This window comes from Musa acuminata, chromosome BXJ2-6 (genome assembly GCF_036884655.1).
Source record: "Musa acuminata AAA Group cultivar baxijiao chromosome BXJ2-6, Cavendish_Baxijiao_AAA, whole genome shotgun sequence".
Lineage (NCBI taxonomy): Eukaryota > Viridiplantae > Streptophyta > Magnoliopsida > Zingiberales > Musaceae > Musa > Musa acuminata.
In genome coordinates this window covers 32,594,644-32,618,543 of record NC_088343.1, presented here as the reverse complement: position 1 = coordinate 32,618,543, position 23,900 = coordinate 32,594,644, and the positions used below count along the sequence as shown (strand labels likewise).

The following is a 23,900-nucleotide window of genomic DNA, read 5'->3' as shown; positions in this document are numbered from 1 at the left end:
GCCGCATGCGCTTGGGGTTTATCCACTACACTTGCCTCTGTCGTCTTGAATTATCCCAATTACCTGTACATGACCTCTTCTAATTCTTCTTCTTCCATCATCTTTACTGCTGCAATTGGATAGCATTTCTTCACCCCCATCATCCAGTTGTTCCTCACCGCCCTTCACCTGTCGACTTCTTGTATCGTTCGTCTCCTTCATCTTCTTTCTCATGGCTCGCGCATGATTCTACCTGGAACAGAGTTCACGCTCCATCACCGGTGCCTCGTCCTTTTTTAGAGTTTTCTGGTTCCATCTCACAACCACTATAGGAGATTGGAGTTCATCACACCCCTACTGTCTCAACCGTCTTCAGATGACACCCTGTCTCTCCAAGTGAGCCCATCGACACGAGAGCCAATGATCAGTCTTTGACCTACCACCTGTCGTTGCGTTCTACTTGTTTGAGAAATTTCCTCAATGGCTTTCTCGACGCTGTTCGTGCATCCTTGTGTTCTTCCTTGTAAACCGAGTTGCGTATCCCATCCTTTGGTGCATAAACCGTCAGCTTTCGTGCCGTTTGCATCGCTCCGAGGTCTCGCGGCACTGTCGACAGCTTATGACCTTGATCCTGTCCATCAAGTCCCTCCCAATTTCACCCTGAAAGACCTTCTTGACATCCTTCGCCGGCAGAAAGATGCAGAATCTTCGGTTCGGCTGCTTAATTGGGCTTCAAAACAATCGCATTTTACGCCTACATCTCCCGTGTACGAAGAGATCCTTCAACAGCTCGGAAAGGAAGGATCTTTTGAGAAAATGATAGCTCTACTCAAGGTGATGCAGACGTCAGACTGCAAGATAAGCCAAGGTACTTTCCAGATTTTTATAGACAGCTATTCGAGATTTCAACTGTTTGATGAAGCTGCTGATGTAGTTGTCAATTTAATGGACGAATTTGGAGTTGAAGTAGACACATTTATTTGCAATTTTCTGCTCAATATATTGGTGGAGGGAAGTAAGATCAAGCTGATTGAGGCGGTGTATTCTATGATGCTTGATAGGGGAATCCAGCCAGATGTTTCTACATTTAATATTTTGATAAAAGCTCTCTGTAAAGCTCATCAGATTAAACCAGCAATCCTGATGATGGAGGAAATGTCCAGCTATGATCTGGCACCGAATGAGATAACTTTCACCACCCTGATGCAGGGCTTCATTGAGGAGGGGAATATGGAGGCAGCACTGAGGGTAAAGACCAGAATGTTGGATATGGGATGCTCTCCAACGAATGTAACAGTTAATGTCTTAGTAAATGGCTACTGCAAGCAGAAAAGATTAGAGGAAGCTCTTGGGTTTATACAAGAGGAATCTACCAAGGGATTTTGCCCTGACAATTTCACTTTTAACACTCTGGTAAACGGACTGTGCCGAGCTGGGCATGTGGGGCATGCGCTTGATATCTTAGATGTGATGCTCCAGGAAGGGTATGATCCTGATATTGTAACTTATAACACGTTAATTGCAGGGTTATGTAAATTGGGGGAGATTGAGGAAGCAATGGCAGTCTTGGATCAGATGGTAGAGCGAGACTGCTTGCCGAATATGGTGACTTACAATACTCTAATCAGCACCTTATGTGCAGAGAATAGACTCGACGAGGCTATGGAACTCGCTCGTGCGCTCACTCTCAAAGGTCTTTTACCAGATGCATATACTTTCAACTCTTTGATCAGTGGGCTCTGTAGGGCTGGCAGTCTCAAAATTGCACTGCAGATGTTTGAGGAGATGAAAATCAGTGGATGCCCACCGGATGAGTTTACTTACAACATACTGATTGACCACCTTTGTTTCAATGGGAAGTTAGGGAAAGCTGTAGCCTTGCTGAAGGAAATGGAGTCAAATGGTTGTGCTAGAAGCATTGTGACATATAATACACTCATCGATGGGCTATGCAAGAACATGAGAATTGAAGAAGCTGAAGATGTATTTCACCAGATGGAGATGCATGGGGTCTCAAGGAATTTGGTAACCTATAACACCATAATTGATGGCTTGTGTAAGAATAATAAGGTTGATGAAGCTACAGAACTTATGGATCAGATGATACTCGAAGGACTGAAACCCGATAAGCTCACATACAATTCGTTGCTCACACATCATTGCAGACAAGGGGATATAAAGAAAGCAGCAGATATAGTTCAAACTATGACATCAAATGGCTGTGAACCTGATATTGTTACATATGGAACTCTGATAGGAGGTCTGTGCAAGGCTGGTAGGACTCAAGTTGCCTGTAAGCTTCTCAGAACCATACAGATGAAAGGAATGGTCCCAACTCCTAAAGCATATAACCCTGTGATCCAGGCACTCTTTAAGCAGAGAAAGACTAGAGAAGCTGTCAGGCTCTTCAGGGAGATGGTAGAGAAGGCTGAGCAGCCAGATGCTATCACATATAAGTTTGTCTTCCGTGGTCTGTGTCGTGGAGGAGGACCGATTGGAGAAGCTGTCGATTTCCTGGTGGAGATGACAGAGAAGGGATTCTTGCCAGAATCTTCTTCTTTTTCAATGCTTACTGAAGGCCTTATTGCATTGGCCATGGAGGACAAGCTTAACATGGTTGTTGAACTGGTCATGGAGAAGGCTAATTTTTCAGAAAATGAAATTGCCATGGTAAAGGGTTTTCTTAAAATTCGCAAATTTCATGATGCACTGACCACCTTTGATCGTCTGCTAAATAACAGAAGGCCTGGAAGCAGATATAAGTAGTCATCTATGCAAAGAAGATCCATCTCTGAAGAATTTCCAGGGAAAAAGGGACTCTGAAGAATTTTTGGGAAAGGAGAGCCACTTTTGTTTAAAAGTTCCCTACCTGGTTCAAACAATGTGCAGAACAGGTGAGAGTGGATAAAAAGTTTCATGATGTTAGATGGAAACAGAGTTCAGGAATTGGTTACACACAGCTTAACATGTTAAGGTCACCTGGTATTTCTTTTTGCAACATAACATGTTCTTCGATTAATTTGATTTCTAGACAGGTAAATTTGCTGCTTGGAAAAAGCACATGACTCCAGTAGAATAACAAAAGTTCCTTATAAGATGATTTATTATGCATGCTTCTGATTGTATTAAGCATCAGGTTCTATCTCATATGAGCAATAGAGCAGTTGTTTGGCTGAATGCTTATCAAAAGATTTCTAATTGCAAAAGCCTGAATGTTCATACATTCATGGATCTCAAGTTGAACTAATTTTTTACTATCATGGTTTAATCTCATTAAATCTGTCCTGTCCTATCTTTGATGCCCTACCGAGTCAGATACTCTCATGAATATTTTTTTTTTTTTTGTATTTGTAGCTTTCAAGAGTGAGGAAGGTCCTCCCATCGACACATTCAGTTTCTTCATAAAGTCCAAGCTGGTTCTTTCACTGAGCTACTTGTTATCCACAAAATATGGATTTTTAATATAAAATTTGCAGAGGCTATTTCCATTTCCATCTATATTGGACATAATAGCTCTGATAATTGTGACTCTTCTTGTATATATTTGTACTAATGATGCATAATGTTAGTAATGCATCCAATTTTGTGTATAATATATCATTGTTTTTTTCTTAATTTAACTCTTGCTCATTTGTGGCGTCCTTTAAACCAAAGATCTCCATTTCTGTGATCTTTTTCTGGACTTGGAAATCAACTTGGAGAACATGAACACAAGTGTCTGGCACACTAGAGATCCAAGAATCAGCTCCAGGGCTTTTGTAGAAATTGTCACATATACTGGTTACTTGTTGTTGGAGTACTACAGTTATATTTATGCAGTTTATATTTAATGCTCTGTGCCATATTATTTTTGCTGTTTCTTGGTTTCTTTTTGTTTTTCAGTTGGTAGTTGTGCATCATTAGTGATTATAATTCAATCAAGCTAAGCTTGCAAAGTTGTCCATTTTGATTCAATTTGGCATGGTGCAGTTCAGTTCAATCTGACTTGGATGGCCGATTGCAATCTATTGGTAAATGTCAGCTGTTGTTTGTCCTCCAGATAACTTGGTTTAAATAATTGAATGATAATAGTTATTGTCTAGTTGACTGCATCATGAATCTGCTTCTGTATTTTGAATATGCCATCTTTGAACAGTGATGATTTTTGTTGCACAATCAGGTTTGAGTATTGAACCACATATAGGGACCGTGGACTAATTTTTGATTCATCGTCGGTTTAATATTGAACAGTTTTTGTGGTATATTCCTGGTGCTTCAACTTTTTCAAGTTGATAATTTAGATAGATATATGGAGATTTTTCACAATTAGGTTAGCTATCTTTATCATATGAGGAATTGGGAAGTCATCTTAGCAACTCTTTTCTCCTCGTAAAGTGTTGTCTTGACTTTGATAACTTAATTAGGCTTTGTCCACGGGTGCCTCCATTAATTCTATCGACTTCTGGTATGGGAGGGACTTGACAAAACTTCAAGGGTCAATAGGCGATGCTTCAAATCGTGTCTTTTTCGATAGAGAGACCGTCATTAGGTAACACTAACGCAACTCTCTCGGGTTACTTCTTAGCTCTCTAGTGTAAGTCCTCATCGAAAACTTTATCATCATATGGGAGGTCAACACCACCACCCTCAGCTTGTTCAGCATGGATCGACCTATGATTGCGTTATATACCAAGTGGATATCGACCATCATGAATTTGGTCGTCGGTGAACTCCATCAGTGAAGAAGGCATAGGGATGAGGTTGTTAGTTGAGAGCCCAAGTTTTTAGAAAGCATCAAAATAGAAAATATCAATAGAACTATATCAATAATAACCCTTTTCACTCGAGTGTTGATCATTCTCACGGAGGTCACCAAGAAACGATCATGGTTCGGGTCTAGGTACTTTGTCTCTTCCTTTTTGAAGGTAATTTTTGAGTTATCCTCGGTTCGCAGGCGCTTTTCAATTGTAGCTCGAGCATAAGCTTTACTACTCAAGGAGTTGTTTCCTCCTGAGGTGGGTCCACTAATGATGACATTAATTTGTCTCTCCATCGGTCCTTGAGGTCGAGGTGAAGGCTCCTAATGCCTTCGGATGAACTACTCGAGGTATCCGGATGATTGAGTTCTTTAATCGGTTCTTTTAAGTCATAACAATCTTTTGTGTCATAGTCATAATCTTGATGTAAGCGGTAGTACTTAGATCTATATCTTTTTACCAATAGAATATTCATCGAGTGATGGCCTTTTAAGAGTCCATTCTCTTTTATATGTAAAAAAATTTCAGTTATAGCCATATTTAGGGGAGTCAACTTGGACTTCAAGTGAGGCAACTCGGGTCGTTTGCTTCTTCGTCATCTCAGAAACCTCGGGGTAGAGGTGGATTGTAGCTGCTCCTGTCTGTTAGGAAACCACAGAGAGCATCATTTGCGTACTGAAAAATAAAAACAACTAGTTCCCAAAAATGGATTTATCGAATCGTCGTATAAAGATTGGGAGCGTAAAAATCGAAAACGATAAACCACATAAGATGTGTGAGACGTTCTCACATAGGGGAGATTGTACATCACCTAATCTGTAGATCTCAGTCTATGGATGAAGGAGCTCTTGCAAACTCCTCTCTAGCGATGATCCAAATAGTGGATGCAAAGATAACACACCTCCTCACTTAGCATGCTCTTTCCTTACGTTCGTACACCACCACACTACAGCAACCAAGGAGGGATTGGTCCCTCTTACTATCCTCTTGCTCTAGAGAAGGGGGCAATTGGCTAGAGGAAGAAGTAGCGAGGAGATAAAGAAGGTGGCTATAATAGGGGTTTAGCCTGTGATTCCTTTAAGCTCCAACTCCTATATATAGGAGCTATTTTTATTTATCATAATGGATCCTGTCTTACTAGAGATATGCTAGTCATAGGTGCATTGTAAGCTAATCATGTGAGTGATGACACGTATGACATGATACATACTCTTTTTACTTATTATTTATTTAATTTTTTTTAATTTATATTACTTATTACATATATTGTGAAGTTTATGGATCTGTGTAATGAGAATCGGATCATCATAAGATCCCAATAATGAGACTGATTTGCCTTTAAACATAGATCCTAAATAATCCCGATCATAGCTTATTCGAGAGGGACATCGAGATAACCGGATAGATTGGTATACTGTATACTCATCCATATGATAAAAACAGTTGGTCTCATAGTTGCTCATTTGGGGACACTAGGGATATAGTGCAGGTGCTCATTAGAGAATGAGTTCATTGATTGATCCGCTCATGGAATGCTGGATTATTAATGATACCTCATTGCGATACAGCACTTACGTCATCCTAATGGTGTATTGGTCCTTAGACTTGAAACACTAATGATGTCTTGTATGAGTACCCCACTCTTTGATACCGGACTTATAAACATGAAAATTCCAAATATAGCATAACCGATCATCGGGAGTGACAACTAATCTTACAAGGGCTATTGAGTATCGATAGAGGATCATCCACTCTTGGTGCCATGAGAGGAATATTTTATATATTCTTGCTCAAGCAAATCCATGGCTAGAGTCATTTAGATTGAAAGAGAAATAGTTCTCCGAGAGAATCCGATTAAAGCGAAACGTAAGTAGAAATCATATGGGTCTGATAGTACCATGCTTGGTATACAGTTTATGGGATATTAGATGGATGAGGAACTAAATATACATGATAACTATGGATGGATAAGTCCAATAGATTGGATTTCCCTATATCATCAATGGCCTAGTACGTCCGCAATCGATGAGTCGAGTGAATTATTATGGAGATAATAACTCACATAGCTAGAAGGAATTCTAACAAGTATAACTCACGACTAGCTCGATATTGAGCCTAGAGGGTCACACACACATGATAGGTGTTGTGACAAATAGATGTTCAGATTTGAGATATCTGTTGGAACCCTTATCTTATTGGATGTCCAATAAGCCTATGAATTATTAGATCATATGGATGAGATCCAATTAAAGCCAAATGAGATATTATTGGGTAGAGACCCACTAATCTAAGTGACTTGTGTAGTTGAATGAAGATCAAGTACCAAATATGACATGATCCATTATGGTTAAATTGATATGGGGCCTCTATAAATAGGAGGGAATTAAAGGGCCATAGGTCAGACTCCTTTTGGCTGTCACATCCTATTCTCCTCTCCCCCTCTCCTCCTCAGCCAATAGCCCTTGTTTGAGGTGTGTGGATAGCAAGAAAGGCGAGCCCCTTCTTGATTACATGGTGCACGTAGTGAGGAGATTTGAGCAACGATTTGAGGAGTGTCTTCGCAACTTCTGCCATATGGATCATTGTTATAGAGGACAGTTGACTTCCTTCATCCTCTCCCACAAATTTACAGATTTTCAAGGATGTACGATCTCTTTAGGTAAACACATCTTTCTTATACGCATAATTTTCGATTTCATGGGTTTTTATACACCAATCTTCGCACGATGACAAAAGATTATTTTTCTATGAAAATCTGAGATTTTTTGTTTCTATTCTTCTACTGCACATGTGATGTCGCCGTATATTTTTTAATAGGATCTCCATCCAATTATCTTGGCTTAATGGATATTGGATGTTCATCCAATAACCACTATAGGTCATATTGGATCTCACTTGATCTAATAAAACATGGGCTTATTTGATATCTCATATTCAATCCTCTACTCATCGCGTTGTCCACCATGTGTATGACCCTTTAGGCCCAATATTGAACTGGTCGTAAGTTGTACTTATCAGGACTTCTTCTGATTCAATAAATTATTATCCCTATAATAATTCACTCAACTCATCGATTATGGACGTACTACGCCATAGTCCACAGATTGTATAGGGGGATCTAATCCATTAGTCTATTTATCCTCAATTATTGTGTATTCATAGTCTCTCATCTATCTAATATCCCAGAGATCGTATACTAGGCATAGTGTTGTTATGCCCATTTGAAATCTATAAGAGTCTCACTCTCATTAGATTCTCCCGGAGAAGAACTTCTCTCTCAATTCGAATCTCACACTTATCATATTCATCATTATATGATCGACCCTGGCTAGGGATTTTCTTGAATGAGAACACACGGAACACTCCTCTCATGATATCGAGAGTAGATAATTCTTTATTGACACCCAATTGTCTTAGTAAGGTTGGCTACCACACTCCCGGTGATTGGCTTTGCCAGATTTGAAAATTTTAAACTTACTAAGTCTGGTATTAAAGAATGAAGTACTCAAATAATGCATCCTTATTGTCTCAAGTATAAAGATTATATACACAACTAGGACTACGAAATTACTATCTAATGATGATGTTTATTAACCATTTAATATTTCATAAGCGAATCATTCAATGAACTCATTCTTCAATAAGAACCTGTATTATATCCCCAGTGTCCCAATATATGCAGATATGAGATTAGTTGCCTCCATCATATGGATGAGTATATAGCACACCAGCTTGTTCAGCTATCTCAATGTTCCCTTGAGTAACCTATGACTGAAAATATTTATGGTCTGTGTTTATAAGTGAATTAGTCTCATTATCATGATCTCATCATGATCCAATTCTCATTACCCAGATCTAAGGACATCAATATATATTTATCATATAATATAAAATGAGAACATGTCATAATAATAATAACAAAAAAGACTATGTAGCATGTCACACGTGTCATCACTTAAGTGATTAGCTTGTAGGGCACCTGTAACTTGTATTGTCTCGGTCTTTTGTGTGTCTTCTCACGTTTATCCGAGACCATTGTCTTAACGGTGATGTATTGATTGACCCACTAGAGTACCTCGGGATACCATCACTAGTGGCCTCTACACTCTACCAACAACTAGAAAAGGCGAGAGGGCTTGAGTCCCATCGTAAAGGTCTGTATTACAAGCAACATATGAGCATCTTCCATGCCTTGGATTTTATTAGTGAATCGAGTGATAAAGCTTGAGTGTTTCCTCTTCCTGTTACATAAGTTTAAGAAGCATTATTGTTGATGGCCTCAAGCATACATTTCTAAGAAAGTGAAGCTCGAACTCCCTAGCGAGCTGAGCAAAGGAACTAATAGAGAGCGACTTTAGATGGGTATACCATTCTTGTGTTGGGCCTCTTAACATAGTCGTAAAGGCATGACACATCAAGGCGCCTAAAGTGTCATACAATGATATTTGGGTGTAGAAAGTAGCGATATGATCTAGTAGGTCGATACTACTATTAAAGGCCTCCAATGATGGGAAATGAAAGTTGGCTAGGATTGGCTCCTCTTGGATGTCCATGGTGAATGACGATCGACCTAAGATGGGGTTGCCCAACCCTTTCCCCTCTGGATTATTAGAATTCTCATCGTATCTCCTCCAAGCACTAATCCATTTGTTGTAGTTGAATCCTTAGGGAATCATCCATCAAATCTATCAATTAGGTCCAGGATTCATGTGATGCAGAATGGTGGTGTGGTGGTCTGTTGAACTCCATGGTTAGAGAGTGGGTGCTCCCTCAATCAGCGGTTTGATGGGTCTTGGGGCACTGTTGAGATGTTGGTATTGTGTTGGGTGGGGAGACCTTGACAAGTGCCAGTGCTGATTATGATTGAGTTGCTAACTATGGCTGAGATGGTGGCATCGCTTATTAAGCTAGTTTGGGCAAGGGTAAAGCAACAACTTGCATCATGCTCATTAGCATCTACACCTGCTAAGTGAGGTTCAGGAAAGCTTCGGTAGGGATGAGTAGGTGAGTCGAGGTCACCTTTGGTTCATTAAACAAATGATAGTATCATGTCAGCGTTTGCATCGAGGTGGATGCATCCACATGCGGAAATATTGGCTATTATCCCCCCGAGTGAAAGTATTACGGGTCAGGGGCAAAACCTCCTCACTCAGGTGTTCGTTAAGAGGGTTGGTAGGCAGACAGTCTTGTGATATTAAGTCCTCCTTCTAGCACTAAAATATTAAGAAAAAATATCCTCTTGATTAGCCCAATGTGATCCGGACCCATATGTGTAAAGTTGTTCGAGTTGCCTCCGAGATGGAAACGTCAAGCTTCTTAGGTGCCACATGAACGAAGTTCGAGGTCAAGAGAAGTTTTTCATTCCGATCCCTTCGACGCTCAAGTTAGTAACCCAAGATGTCCAAGTACGAACTTGAGTAGTTAAAAGAAGTCCATTCAGAAGTTGAGCATGCATACCTAGTCATAAAGGATAAGAAGAAAACTTGTGATTGCCTTTCTAGTCAGGGCAAAAAAAAAAAGTTTATAATTTCTTTTATGGTCATAAAAGACAAGAAGGGAGCTTACAATTGTTTGCTTTGGATTTTCGTCCGATGGAGGGGTTACCTTTGTCTTTTCCTTCCTCTTTGGGCACAATGATGATATGTTGGATGATAATTAATTAATAATATATCACCTATCAATATATATGTATTTAAATTTTTTGAGATCTCTTGGAATACTATCATTTATGTTGTTAATTTGATGCATACTATTTGACATTTTGGTTTTTTCAATTTATAGGCCGTATGTAGGGGTAATTACATATTATCTCATATAGTTAAATATGATTAGCATTTCGGTTCCTATACTTTAAAAAGTAGCATTGGGTTCACTACACTTACGAAAATAAAATATTTAACCCTGATTCTCTATCACGCCCCCTCCAATTATCACATTCAAGAGGTGTGAACCTATCTTAAAATCAATACTATTATAATTTAATAATAATCCAGGATCCAATCACACATTTGAGGTCACTAAGAAAACATTTAAGTCAAAATCCCTTCTATAATCCATAATTCACAAAACCTGTGCAGTTTAAAATTATATACCACATCACTCAATGAATCATAAAATCTGAAGTCAACTTATCAAGACAATAACCACCTTATAAATCCACAAGTGTGGTATTCTATATAATAAAAAAAATCAATATTTATCATATATTCATATCATTATATAAATGAAACTTAACACTCCAAAATCCTAAACATGAGAGGTCCTTTAGATTTCTACAAAACTCATAAGTTCATATTTACCATCAATATTTCATTAGACACCAAGTGTACTTATATAACAAAAACATATCATCTACTAAAAATTTATCCCAAAATCTTCTAACTTTCCACTACCTTAGCCCAATTTAAACATTTTAGTGAGTGATAAGTTATCATAAAAAATTTATATAGCAACGGAGTGAGCATATAAAGCTCAGAAAGTGACTAACATATCCATGGTGAAAGAGGATAATTTCAAACAAATAAGGTACCAAATATAAGGCAAGAATACAAGAGTTCATAGATAACTGCTCAATAAATGCAGAATTACAATATTATTTCATTCGAAGCATGTTTTATTCATAATAAGGGAGTAAAGACTAATTGAAGCATATCAATAACGTAAGGAGCATTTCAGGGCATATCAATAGTGTATGATATGTTACGGAGCATATCAATAGCATATGAAATATTTTGGAGTATATCAAGGGTGAAAGGAAAATGTTTCGAAGCATATCAATGGCATATAAAATATTTTGGAGCATATATGAAATGTTTCGGAACATATCAATGACATATGAAATATTTCGGAGCATATCAATGGCGTATGAAATGTTTCGGAACATATCAATAGCATATAGAATATTTCAAAGTGTATTGATGGTGTATGAATATTTCGAAGGCATAAAAAGTATTTCAGAACATATCAAAGAATAAATACGAAACAGAAGCTCAAACGTCATATTTGACATTACATTCATTTCATTTTTATCTAAAGCACACATAGAAGCATATAACCAGAGCTCTGAATATCATATCAAACATATAGAAGGTGAAATGAGATCCTAAATATAATCTCCCACATTTGGAAGCATCATCCATCCATGTCTAGATGAAGCTATAGGGGGCCGGCAAAGCATCGTCGGCTCTAAGTATATACCATTTACTATTTTTGACAAAGGTCCAAATAATCCCTTTATCATTTTTAGCAAAGGTCTATATAATCCCATAAATACCAGAGTACAAAAGGGTATTTTGAACAATAAAATTGACACATATCGGAAACACATGTGGAATAACGGAATGCATGTGCTTATATGAAACATTATGATACAAACATAAACTTTGCATAATAGATTTAGACATGCAAATAATTGTAGGACAATAGTATAAAGGATTTTAAAGTAATAATGTAAAGCTCAACTGAAGTAAGTATTTTAGCATAAATCAATTTCTAAAGAGATGAAACAAGAATAAGTGAAATCGACCAAGGCTTGATTATGATAGAACTTGAGAGGCACATTGCATGAATTATTTAGATAACCAATTATGCTCCAATTTGCACAAATTAGGTATCATTCGAAAGATTATCAATCTAGTTTTAGATAAATTAAGATTTGTATGAATTGGAGTTTCGAACAAGGAGTTATAAATAGTTTAGTAACCAAAGGTTAGAGAATATTATCTCTATTTTACAGAATTCATAAAGTTGATTAAAATAGATGCTTAAATAGACATTTATGCTCCAAATCTTTCAAATCAGCTATACACAAAAAGATTTATGAGTCTAGATTCTAATAAATCATGTTTTACATTAATTAAAGTTTTCAATAGAGAGTTATAAGCAAGAGAGTACCGAAAAGTCAAAACCGACAGTTTTTGTTTTACATATTTCATATGGTTAGTTGAAATAATAGTTTGGATAGGTAATTAGAATCTAAATTTATCAATCTTAGTATCAAAAGAAAGAGCTATTAGTTTATTTTTGGATGAATTTGATTTTTCCTAAATCAAAAATCGGTGCAGAAAGTTACGACTAGAATAATATAGAAATGTCAAATCTTAAAAAATTTTAAATTCATAATTTTATTCCTAAACAATAGAAATATAATGTAGGAAGCTAAAATCTTCTAAAATTTTCATAATCAAGATAAAATCAGAGATTAAGATTACTATATGAAAGGGTCATAATACTTGTCTTAGAAAAATATGATTCCGAAATATGGGGAATTAATGCGAAACCTCAAGCCAAAGTAAAACTTTTTCAATTCAACTCAATTCATCTTCCCTTCTCTTGTCGAGCCTATGTTGGTTGTAGCTCCTTTGTTAAGTTATCATTTAGTTTTCTCCTCTAATTGCATTAGATTTGACTAATATAAGGATTGTAAAGTGGTAAGCATGCATGAAAGAATCTTATGTGTCATCCATAGAACAAACATAGGTGGCGTCATCATTAAGTTAGCTAGTGATACATATCCTCCATTTTTTTTTTAAACTTAATATGAATCTTTCACAAATCATATTCAATTACTAAGATTTATATTTAGGTCCCTACATTACAAACAAGCCCTTACAAAATTAAAAAAAATGAGGGATGTTACACTCTCCCCTCCTTAAGTCGTTTACTTTGTCGATGAAAAAAATCACACGTGTTATCACGTGCAAAAAGGACACGAATGAAAAGAATAAAAATATAATTTTATTATCTTTTAAATTATTAATTTTTATAAACTTCTCGCTTTAATCGATTTCTTCATCCCCTCCTCTTTCCAACCTGCTCGCTCATCGCACTCGCTCATCCACTGATAGGTCCTGCCACTTGTAACCCCTCATTCCCGAAGTTCGTCGCTGATCGCTCCACCACATCTAGTTGCAAACTATCACTCTCCGGCAAGAATGCGTGGGCCAGGATTCCTAACACCCTATCGAAGAGCTCGTCGTCATCACGGTTACCACTGTAAAATCCCACCTTAATGTTTGTCGCTTTGTACTTTGTCGACTCACTCACCGCACGGTGGGCGAGCAGGTTGGAAAGAGGAGAGGAGGAAATCGATCAAGATGAGAAGTTTATATAAAATTAATAATTTAAAAGATAATAAAATTATAATTTTTTTGTATCTTTTTCCTCGTGACAATACATGCGATTTTTTCCATCGACAAAGTTAACGCGTAGGAGACTTGGAGTTAGATATTTTACTTTCATAAATATGAAAATCATAATATTACTTTTAAAGTATAAGGATTGAAATACTAATTATAGTTAATTATAAGGGATAATATATAATTACCCCAGTAAGTATGTATGTTTATATTTATGGGCAGTATTTATGAGATGTGTAGGTCCTATATCGATGAACTTCTCGTTCCAATATTAAAACTTAAAATTGAATAGACCATCGGTGGTTGCTATTTTTGAAGTCAGCAAACTTTGCTAGTTCGATGACATTGTGAAGTTAAGTTGGATGCTTCTTTTATTAAAAAAAAAAAAGGGAAAAAAAAGACCCCACTTTAATTTGTATAGGCTAATATGTTCCCAAAAAGACTGGCATTAAAGTTCACCAACCCAAACGCCAACTCATTTGAGCTACGTCCAAAAATTAGTACATAAAAAATTACGTCTTGGGAGTGGACACCAACTTGTCGTACACGGAGTCGATCGAACATTGTTGCATAATTTACAAAAAATATATGTATAAATTACAACTAAATCCACACCTAATCAGGATTACTATAACAGTGTCGATCGAACATTGTTGCATTTAGCAAATTTGAAAGGTTGTCATTATCATACCATCACGTATGCGAGCTACGAGTGGGCATAGTTTCAGTTTGCATTGGGAGAACATTCGTAACCGCGAAACCAAAGTTAGACATCAGACTCCACTTTGTAGACTCATCCTTATGGTTTTTTGGGAATTTTAGGAGCAGAGAAATGTAGTCAGTTCAGCTACACGGTCCCAAATTCTTCTTCTTTACTGGCAAACCATTTTGTCTTTAACAAGCTGTCGATATGGTACGCCACTCCTCTCATTTGAAAGGGAGAAAGACGATCCTCGAGATGAGCAATAATTTGAGTAGCACACTCAAGAACCTAATACCGGCTGAGCAATAATTTTGGCACCCATTCGCTGATTTCCGTCTCCTCGGCTACCTGTATTGTGATTTGATCCTGTGGGATGCGGGAGCTGCCGCCGCCGCATCGTGTCGACCGACAAACAAAGAGCCTCTTCTCGATTGGTTGGCAGAGCAAATTTTTCGTGGGACTCGAGGGATCGACCAATCAGAGAACGCTTATTCCTGACGATACGAACCCGTTGGGTCAGCAACCAAAATGCCTAGAAAGCATCGTTAACGAAACGTGCTTCTACTCTTCATTTGTTGCGACGAAAGGTATCGCTTGTGTCCAAGGAAAAGGTTGTGAAACGTTTCGGTCACAAAATGCAGCACGAATTTTGGCGATTGCGTGAGAACAAGGCAAGCAAGCGCTCAGCTGCTTGTGTGTGTCGCACGTTGAAGAAGCAGTATTAGAGTTCGATGGCTATATATAGATAGGAGTCGGTCCGCGGAGGGAGAGAGAAGGTGGAGGAGGAGAAATCATTATCCAGCAGCAAATGCAGCTCGTCCCCGAGAAGTTTAGGAATCTATGGAATGCGGAAGAAATCCGCGTTGTGATCCTCGCCAGTCTCCTACTGCAGATCTTCCTCATCTCCCTCTCCCTCTTGCGCAAGCGGCACCGTAATATGCTGTTGAGCTTCCTCCTGTGGATCTCCTACCTGGGCGCCGACTACGTCGCCATCTTGGCGCTCGGCAACCTCCTCAGCGAGCAGACAGAGGCGAGCGACGCGAACAGAAACGGCCAACTCAGGGCCTTCTGGGCCCCCTTCCTCCTCCTCCACCTCGGCGGCCCCGACACCATCACCTCCTACTCCCTGGAGGACAACGAGCTGTGGTTGCGGCACCTGCTGGGGCTGGTCCTCGAGGTCGTCGTGGCCATCTTGGTGTTCCTCGAGTCGCTGCCGAGCCCCCACCTGTGGAAAGCCGCCATCGTGGTGTTCGCGGCCGGAATCCTCAAGTACGTGGAGCGGACGTGGGCGCTGTGGTCGGCCAGCATGGACCGGCTGAGACAATCCATGTTCACCGATCCGGATCCCGGGCCTAACTACGTCAGGTTCAAGCAGGAGTATCGATCGCGCGAGAGAGCTGGGCTGCAACCGAAAATCGAGATCCTGAAAGAGCGCCCGTCCCTACTTCCCCAAGGCGAAGTGACGGAGATCAGACAGGAACATATCATCCTATGGGGCTACCGCTTCTTCCTGACCTCCAAGCGCCTCGTCGTGGACCTCATGCTCAGCTTCCAGGATCGGATCGACAGCCAGAACTTCTTCTTGCAGCGCAGCGCCAAAGAGGCTTTCCAAGCGGTGGAGGTGGAGCTATCTTTCCTGCACGACATCCTCCACACCAAAGCAACCCATGTCCACACCGTGGGAGGGCGTGTGAGACGCGTCTTCTCACTCACCATGGCAGCCGTCGCCCTGGTGCTCTTCCACCTCAGCGGGAAGCATGGTTTCAACGAAGCTGACGTCATGATAACTTACGTCCTGCTCGTTGCCGCTCTCGGCCTCGAGGCCGTCGCCATCGTCGTTCTCCTAGTCTCCGACTGGACCATCGTGGCGTTGCAGGAGAGAAACAAGTTTGAGCGGCCCTACATAACTTGCCTATCAGAACTCTTAGACAAATTGGCTGGTGCAATCGTTCAATTTCGGGGATGTATTTCCAAAAATTGCGAAAGCTGGTGGTCGAATTCAACGAGGCATTATAGCCTGATCCGCATCTGCCTCAGACGTCCGACCCACAAACAGATCCAAAGGATCATGGAATCCTTGAGGTTGAAAGAACTGTGGGATATCTGGCAGTACGTGGAACATGACGAAATAAGCGATGATCTGAAGGAGCTCATCTTCCAGCAACTGAAGGACAAGGCCTCCTGCGCGGAGGGAGAGACCACCAGCTACAAGCGAATGCAAGCCTGCAGAGGCGAATGGATCCTTCGAGAAATGGGCTACCCGGAGCTCGAGTGGAGCGTGAAGAAGGAGTTCGATGAGAGCATACTGTTGTGGCACATCGCCACATATCTCTGCTACCAGACTGACCCCACCGCCGTCAAGGTCACAGAGGAGGTGAATCGTCATTCCCGCAAGAAGCAACTGATCAAATGGCTGCGGCACTGCATCGTCCCATGTCTCCGCTGCCGGACTCAGCAGGCCAGCGGCACCGGCGCCTCTAAAGCGAATCCCGATCACCGCGAGTCAAGTAAGAGGATATCGGAATACATGATGTATCTTGTGGTGTTTGAGCCATTCATGCTGCCCGCCGGAATCGGGAAGATCAGGTTCCAAGATACCTGCGCCGAGGCCATGAAATTTTTCAACGACAAAAAGAGCGATATCGAAGAAGCAGAGCGGGTCCTTAACTGGGAACATCTAACAAAAGCAGAAGCTTCCCCGAACCTGACTCCCGGTATAGAACAAGGAGCTTCGGCGACCCCGCCGCGGGATCAGCGAAAGAGGAGGCATCTATCTCCAACGAGGGAAAAGGCAGCTTCTGGTGCGCTGCTGAAGGTGCAAACTACGTTCGAACCCATAGAGGTGAAAGGGGACAGGAGCAAGTCGGTGCTGTTCGATGCATGCAAGCTCGCAAAAGAGATAATAGGGGACGATACCAAGGAGAACAAATCGAAAGGACATTTGGAATTGGAGGAGGCCTGGAAGAAGAAATGGACCATCATCAACGGCGTGTGGGTGGAGATGATGTGCTTCGCCGCCGGCAAATGCAACCAGTATTTTCATGCCAAGCAGCTGAGCCAGGGCGGCGAGCTTCTCACGCATGTCTGGTTACTGATGATTCACTTGGGAATCGCACGCCAATACCGGATCGAAACAGGCCACGCCAGAGCACTACTACTCGTGGACGAGTGATCATAAGAATAATAAGGTTTGTAATCTCTTTTGCATCATTCCTCCCGCTTTCCATCTGTAATGCTGCAGTACTCAGTAACTCCCACCACTCTCTCGGCGCTTTCACCATATATGTGTCCAACTGCTTCAACCCAGGCATGAAAACAGTGGATGTAATCCACAGCCATTTGAATAACTTTTTCTTGGTCAATAACTCACCGGAGCAGTCTCATTTTGCACTAACTACTAAATGTTCTCTCTCTTAGCAAACGAATCACACGTCCATAGGTACTGAAACGATCAACAAGCATATCATGTGATGTTTGGTTGTTCCTCCTGTGGTTTTCTCTACATCTCTTCTCCGGTATTCATCTTTAATTATACCGTGACTAGCTAGGATCAATTTCCTTCTTCCTCGTCTTTAGAAGCCATGACTCATACTCACGCACATCACCTTGCAACACGAAGAGCAACTGCATGTATTACACACACCATGTTCTTCTGTTCTCACATTCCTCGACTAGCTAGCTAGGACACACACCTGAATGATCTAGTTATGAAACTGGTTTTTGAAGGAACCACTTGGAGCAGACTCGATCTGCCACCAGAGGACCGTAACTCTTCTCGGTGGTGTTGTGTGGTCATCAATGCATCCGAGGACCCCTTGCTTGCATTCTTGGACTACAAGTTTTTCTTAGTTCTCATCACCATTAACAGCCGGATCTCTACCGATGGATAAATTACAAAGAGGAATTAATTCTTTTTTAACTACTTCATCAAGGAATAATAGCTATGGAGTGCCATTCTCGTTGCTAATTGTAACCTTTAATGACAAAAAGAGCTTTGTCTCCACAGAAGCAGCCTTCTTGTGGCAAAGGTCAAGTTCGTCCCACAGGGTGGTACTGCTTAGATCTTAAAACTGATGGTATCATCTTCTTGTGGGATAAACAGGTGAAATTTGTGCTGAGATTCGCGGTTGCAAATCTGAAGGACCAACATGTTTATGAGTACTAATAAGATTGGAAAAATGGAGTCCAAATAATTTATTGTGAAATGACAACTCAAGTTTAAAGAACCAATATAAACATTTTTCAGATCATTCAATAATTGACATTGGTTAAAAAAGAGATGGAAATATTTGTTTCTTTGTTTGTCGGTGATGTGTTACTGATACAAAGCGCAGTCAGTCGATAAGATCAATTCTAAATTTGGACTTTTTTTTTTTTTTCCATCTTACAGAAACTGAAAACACAACAATAAGAACTCGGGCAATTGACTAAGAACTGCCAATTTCTTATGGCTTCTAATACATTCATTCATCACTTTCTATAAGAAAAAAAATCATGCAGGAATATATATAACAAATAAAGAAAGCATCTCTTTACTTTTTTTAAAAGTTGAATAGAATTGACTCCATGTATGTTGATTTGCTTAAAGTATAATCAGCACTACAAATTTTTCTTTTGTTTGATTATGCTTCAAGTGTCATAAACTGACTTTTAATTAGAGTATGCTACTAATAGTTTACTCTGTTTAGGTCTAAAAACTTTGATGATAAATTAAGTAGTGTTATGTCATCAAAGCAAGTACTTTTATCTCACTCTAATCAATTGGGCATGCATACTCATAAAAATATATTAACAATGCTGGTCGTCCAATCAGAGACCAGTGTGCAAGAGTTTTCTTCCCTAAACTGAAGCCAACAGGTTGTATTAAACCTGTACCTGACATAAAAAAGAAAGCCTTCAGATTTGGTTTGTGGGCATCAACAAAGAGAAAGGCATGGCAATATCATATTGCTCGTCATGCCTCGTAGGGAAGTCAGGCCGGCCTCTTCTTTGGTCTCTCACCTCGACATCCGTTTATTTCATGGTGGACATCTTCTTCTTTGAGAGACTTCGTTATGGGACCTCATGCCTCTTTGTCCTGCAATCAACTACTGGTTTTCAACACACACAAAGGCATGATCTAGTTTTCAACAGATACAGAAAAATGAACACCCCCAGTGATGTGGCTGCAGTCTTTCTGACACGGTCCTCTTTGTCAGGGATGGAGGCTCAAGAGCAATCCTACAAGCACATTTCGGGAACATGTTTTGCTTCAATGATTGGATGGCACTGTCACAACACCTTGCTTGCTAATTTTCTTCTTCCAGCGGTAGTTTTCTGAACATGTGCACAACTTTCCTGTGAACCTTTTTATCTTCTAAGCAACTCGGAGGGCAAAATCCTAGACACTGATGTTTTAGAAACATTCTTGGATATAAAATTCATGGCATGTCTACTTCTTTTAGCAGTCGTGGTACTGTCACAATACTTGTATCATTTGCTGCCACTGCAACGCTTGCATCTGCAAAAGTAAATCAAAAGGTTGCAATAAACTGAATCTTATTTTCACTAGTTTCAGTTTACTCGAGGATGATCGGTTTCATTCTTTGGTGCTGCCACATAAATCACTGAAAGGACTGGTATCAGTGCACGTTAAAGGCACAACGAAGGTCTAATGTGGCACCCATGCGATGCGTGTTTGGCAACTCGAAAGCCTGCATGAGTCCCCTGAGGATCGTATCAGTGGTGTGTCGTCAGGGTCTCTCTAAAGCCAAAATGGATACACCTGCGTCGGCACATCAATTATTTTCTTGTGCATGAATGAACGCACCTCCTAGCTAAGGGAACATGGGACTGATCGGAGGCATCGAGGGAGGTAAGAGGTGCAGAGTGTCGAGGAGGGGTTGAAATCACCAAAAGAAAACATTTACTTTGAGAATGAATGAACCAACCAACTGGTCGGAGTATGACCGTGGAGAGGTACAAGTTGCATCATCCGCACACTTGGGTTGTAGATTCCGTTCGGCACATCGACATTTGCATTCATATCGATGATTGTTTAGTGATAATCAATGTTTCTCCTAATGCAAACGGCAACATTTCATTCATTAATGTGACAGTGAAGTCAGATTGGCAATCGAGGAGAGGCTTAGGATAATGTCGATACGATAATGTTGAACTGAAGACAGCAATCTCTACCAACCATTGTTTAGTTGTAATCAAATGTGTCTCTTAGACAAGTGGCAACAAAACATACATTAATTTGATGCTGAAATGTTGATGGTTATGATCATGACTCGAAATAGATTAGCTACTACACAAGCAGATCGTGGAATCTTTTGCTAACTGCTCCTGTCTTATTGCTGAATGGCCTCTCCTTTGCACATTCGTCTACTGTGTCCAATCGACTCATACGTGTTCTTTTCTCGGAGGAAATCATAGGAAAATAAATCTTGAATCGAGCACCTAAGCATGTGGATCGTACACTTTTTATTTAGTTGGCACCGAGGAGAGGGGTGACGAAGATCCGAGTGGCGTTTCTTTCTTGTATAGAAAGAAATATCGTAGAGAAACCTTTTTGGAACAATCTTGGTAGGAGTTGAACTGCTCTTGAGTCACGAATCCAACCTAAACCCTTGAATATAACGGTAAAAACGGTGGCAGGACTGACCAAAGTCATAGGTAACTCTGAGCTCTCGTTCGTGACCGAATGATGGGTTTTAAGAAGAAGGTCGAGAGATGAGAGTTGGAGTGGGGTTAGGTATGAGAGTTGTAATGTCAAACTCTCTTCTCTTCTTGCATGTCCCACTCCGGCATTTTGCTGGCAACTTGTTGATTCCAAGTCTTTCAACCCTCTCTGCCCCCACGCCAAATATAATACTCTCTCTTCTTCTCTCTCTCTCTATTATCTTTTCCGTTTGCTCTGTCTTTCTTTTGTTCTATATATAACTCTCAGACGTTTTTCCCTACAACAAGCCCACCATCTTCCGTTCTCGAGGATGGAGGAATCAATCAACTCATCCATGAATGGCGCTTCCTGTGCCAAGGATGGTTCAGCTTCTTCTGAAGAGAGTGGCTGGACCATGTACTTCGAGGAATTCATGGCATCAGAGGAGAGGAAAGCAGCCGGTGGCTTCTCCTCCGGTGTCGTCGGCGGGTTTTCCATCGTCTCTGATGCTGCTTCGTGTGTTGCATTCGACCCCTCGTCACCTGGTCTCGAGGTGTCGGAGGAGAAGTACAGGAATCTGAGCCTGAAGAAGAAGAAGAAGAAGAGGGGGAAGGGGCTACTGGATGATGACTCCTTGGAAGATACTGCTAGCTCACCCGTCAACAGCCCCAAGGTAAGAACAGGCCATATTTTCCACCTTGTTCGAATCCTTGTCTTGAAGGGATTCCTTGGTGTTCCAATAATCTAATGATATTTACATACTTAGAACAGGTTACCGATTTGAATTACGTGACTCTGAACTCAAGCAAGAAAGATGTTTGCAGGGACTCACCTCAGGTGACATAACCAGCAGCTGTTCTGTCGATTTCAGTTCAAGCAATTTGTCTTAGCTTACCAGGATCTTTCGCCTCTGGATGTTGCAGGAGGATGCTGCCGGGTGTCGGAATGGCGCAGAACCGAAGGAAATTGTAGGTGGATCGGATTTTGCCGAGGGGACAAATGAGTATACAGAGCTGAAGAAAAGAGGACTTTGTTTAGTTCCTTTGTCCATGTTAGCAAACTATCTAGGTTAGACTCTTTAGTTCAATTGATAGCACCGAAGAAAAGTCTCCAAAGAAAGAACACTCTTCTCTTTGTTCCTGTAGATATTATGATACAAGGGTGGCCTTGGGGTTCATATATAAAATCTTTGTTACGCAGTAATGTGATGATTGATACTGCTTAGGAATTACCCTGTACATGGCGTAATTTCATCACCTTGTACTCTTCATCTTAATCTAATCGAAACATTGTGCTTAGACTTTCTGGTCTCAATTGATTGATATTGTCTTTTCTCATACCAAACCCATAGTCTGAGAATAAATGAGTTGGTCTGCACTTTTCAAGGTGGGGGCTAAGTTGCGAGGTTTATGTTGTGGAACAGTGCTGTGGTTACACCTAATGACATATCCCAGTCAGCTTCTAACTAGGATGACAGGCATAAGCAATCAAAAAGTATTACAGCTAAAACTGATGTTTCTCAAAACTCGTGTGATGAACAGAAACCAATCAATAATCACAATATCTCAGATGCAAAGCACTTTGTTTCGAGCTTGTTTCTGCGAGTCCTCGATCCGGAGATTCCAACCGGAGAAGATGCATCGTATGGTTCTTGACTGCCAAATATGAAAAGGAGGATACGATTCCATCCCATCTTGTCCGACTGAGAACATCAGACAACACACTATTAGTTTACGCAATGCAAGATCGACTCCCGTGATATCCATCGACAACAGAAGGAACTGCAATCATATTTTAGTGTGGTGGAGAATATTGGGAAACTCATTCGACAATCACTGTTTACATGATATTTTGCAACACAATGGACATGTTGTTTGCATCTTGTCTTCCTGCAAATACGAGAAGAACATAGAACGGGAAGACCCCTCCTCCATGTGCAGCAGCATTATTGTCAACTCAAAAGTCTACACGCTTAAGTTTCAACTTGAACTACTGATAAAACAAATGCAAAACCATCGAGAAGAACAATCTTCCCACCATCCCATTTTGACTCATAATTTGCTCCCGTGTATTACGTAAGAGTGGCACATGCAAGGCAGTAAAGGGAACAAGCATCAAAGCGAAACACTTGTCATCCTACAGCACTTACAGTTGGCTCTTATGGTAATTTTTATATTGTTATTGAAATCAAATACTTAGTTCTAGTTTAACAATACGTACCATCTATTATGCTCTCATCTAGTTTAACTTTTATACTGTCATGTATTCAGAGATTGATCTGTAAGGCACAGGACCATCTAGATTGATGATTTAATGAGAGAGTTGAGGGAAAAACTATAATCCCTCAACTATGTTCGTGAGACGTGCACCTGCGCGTGTCCCTATAGATCATATTTATTTATAAATGAGAGCAAAGGATCTAGAATAAAATATTAGAATATTTCCTCTCATCAACATTATCTCTTAAAAAATCCTATTTTAAGTAAATTTCTATTCTATTGACTAAAATATTTCATCAGTACATTCTTATTTTAAGATTGAGCCTATAATACTAGTAATTCAATCTCTTACTTGCAATTTCTCAACTATTATTATATGGGTAATTTCTACAACCAATCATATGATTCTAAATTCAATTATGCACCTCTCTGATATCAAACAATGGTGGGCTCTATTACTGATTGCTGATGAAAATTTTC

General features: G+C 40.1%; 3 protein-coding genes across 4 annotated transcripts; all 3 read left to right on the top strand.

The window, feature by feature from the left end:
* LOC103988730 (pentatricopeptide repeat-containing protein At3g53700, chloroplastic) lies at positions 1 to 3,594 on the top strand. Of its 2 annotated transcripts, none has more exons than XM_009407356.3 (2): positions 1 to 2,873; positions 3,334 to 3,594. In XM_009407356.3, exon 1 carries the CDS (start codon positions 460 to 462, stop codon positions 2,743 to 2,745), a length of 2,286 nt encoding a protein of 761 aa, XP_009405631.2. In that variant the 5' UTR covers positions 1 to 459; the 3' UTR covers positions 2,746 to 2,873; positions 3,334 to 3,594. The 2 variants fall into 2 exon arrangements, with proteins under 2 accessions (XP_009405631.2, XP_009405630.2); XM_009407355.3 differs by having other exon boundaries at positions 1 to 3,014.
* Positions 3,595 to 15,326: 11,732 nt separating this feature from the next.
* Positions 15,327 to 17,902, top strand: LOC135615279 (uncharacterized). Its single transcript, XM_065113555.1, has one exon. The coding sequence runs from the start codon at positions 15,364 to 15,366 to the stop codon at positions 17,725 to 17,727; it is 2,364 nt and encodes a 787-aa protein (XP_064969627.1). The 5' UTR covers positions 15,327 to 15,363; the 3' UTR covers positions 17,728 to 17,902.
* Positions 17,903 to 21,134: 3,232 nt separating this feature from the next.
* On the top strand, positions 21,135 to 22,501 carry LOC103988732 (vascular-related unknown protein 4-like). Its single transcript, XM_018827519.2, has 3 exons — positions 21,135 to 21,874; positions 21,973 to 22,038; positions 22,125 to 22,501. The coding sequence occupies exons 1-3, from the start codon at positions 21,533 to 21,535 to the stop codon at positions 22,272 to 22,274; spliced, it is 558 nt and encodes a 185-aa protein (XP_018683064.2). The 5' UTR covers positions 21,135 to 21,532; the 3' UTR covers positions 22,275 to 22,501.
* The last annotated feature ends 1,399 nt before the right edge of the window (positions 22,502 to 23,900 follow it).

Bases quoted from the DNA above. Each gene is read 5' to 3' on its own strand.
- LOC103988732 (XM_018827519.2), top strand. From the start codon at position 21,533: ATGGAGGAATCAATCAACTCATCCATGAATGGCGCTTCCTGTGCCAAG. The intron at 21,875-21,972 runs GTAAGAACAGGC...TACTTAGAACAG, and splicing joins CACCCGTCAACAGCCCCAAG to GTTACCGATTTGAATTACGT. The intron at 22,039-22,124 runs GTGACATAACCA...TGGATGTTGCAG, and splicing joins TTTGCAGGGACTCACCTCAG to GAGGATGCTGCCGGGTGTCG.
- LOC135615279 (XM_065113555.1), top strand. From the start codon at position 15,364: ATGCAGCTCGTCCCCGAGAAGTTTAGGAATCTATGGAATGCGGAAGAA.
- LOC103988730 (XM_009407356.3), top strand. From the start codon at position 460: ATGGCTTTCTCGACGCTGTTCGTGCATCCTTGTGTTCTTCCTTGTAAA.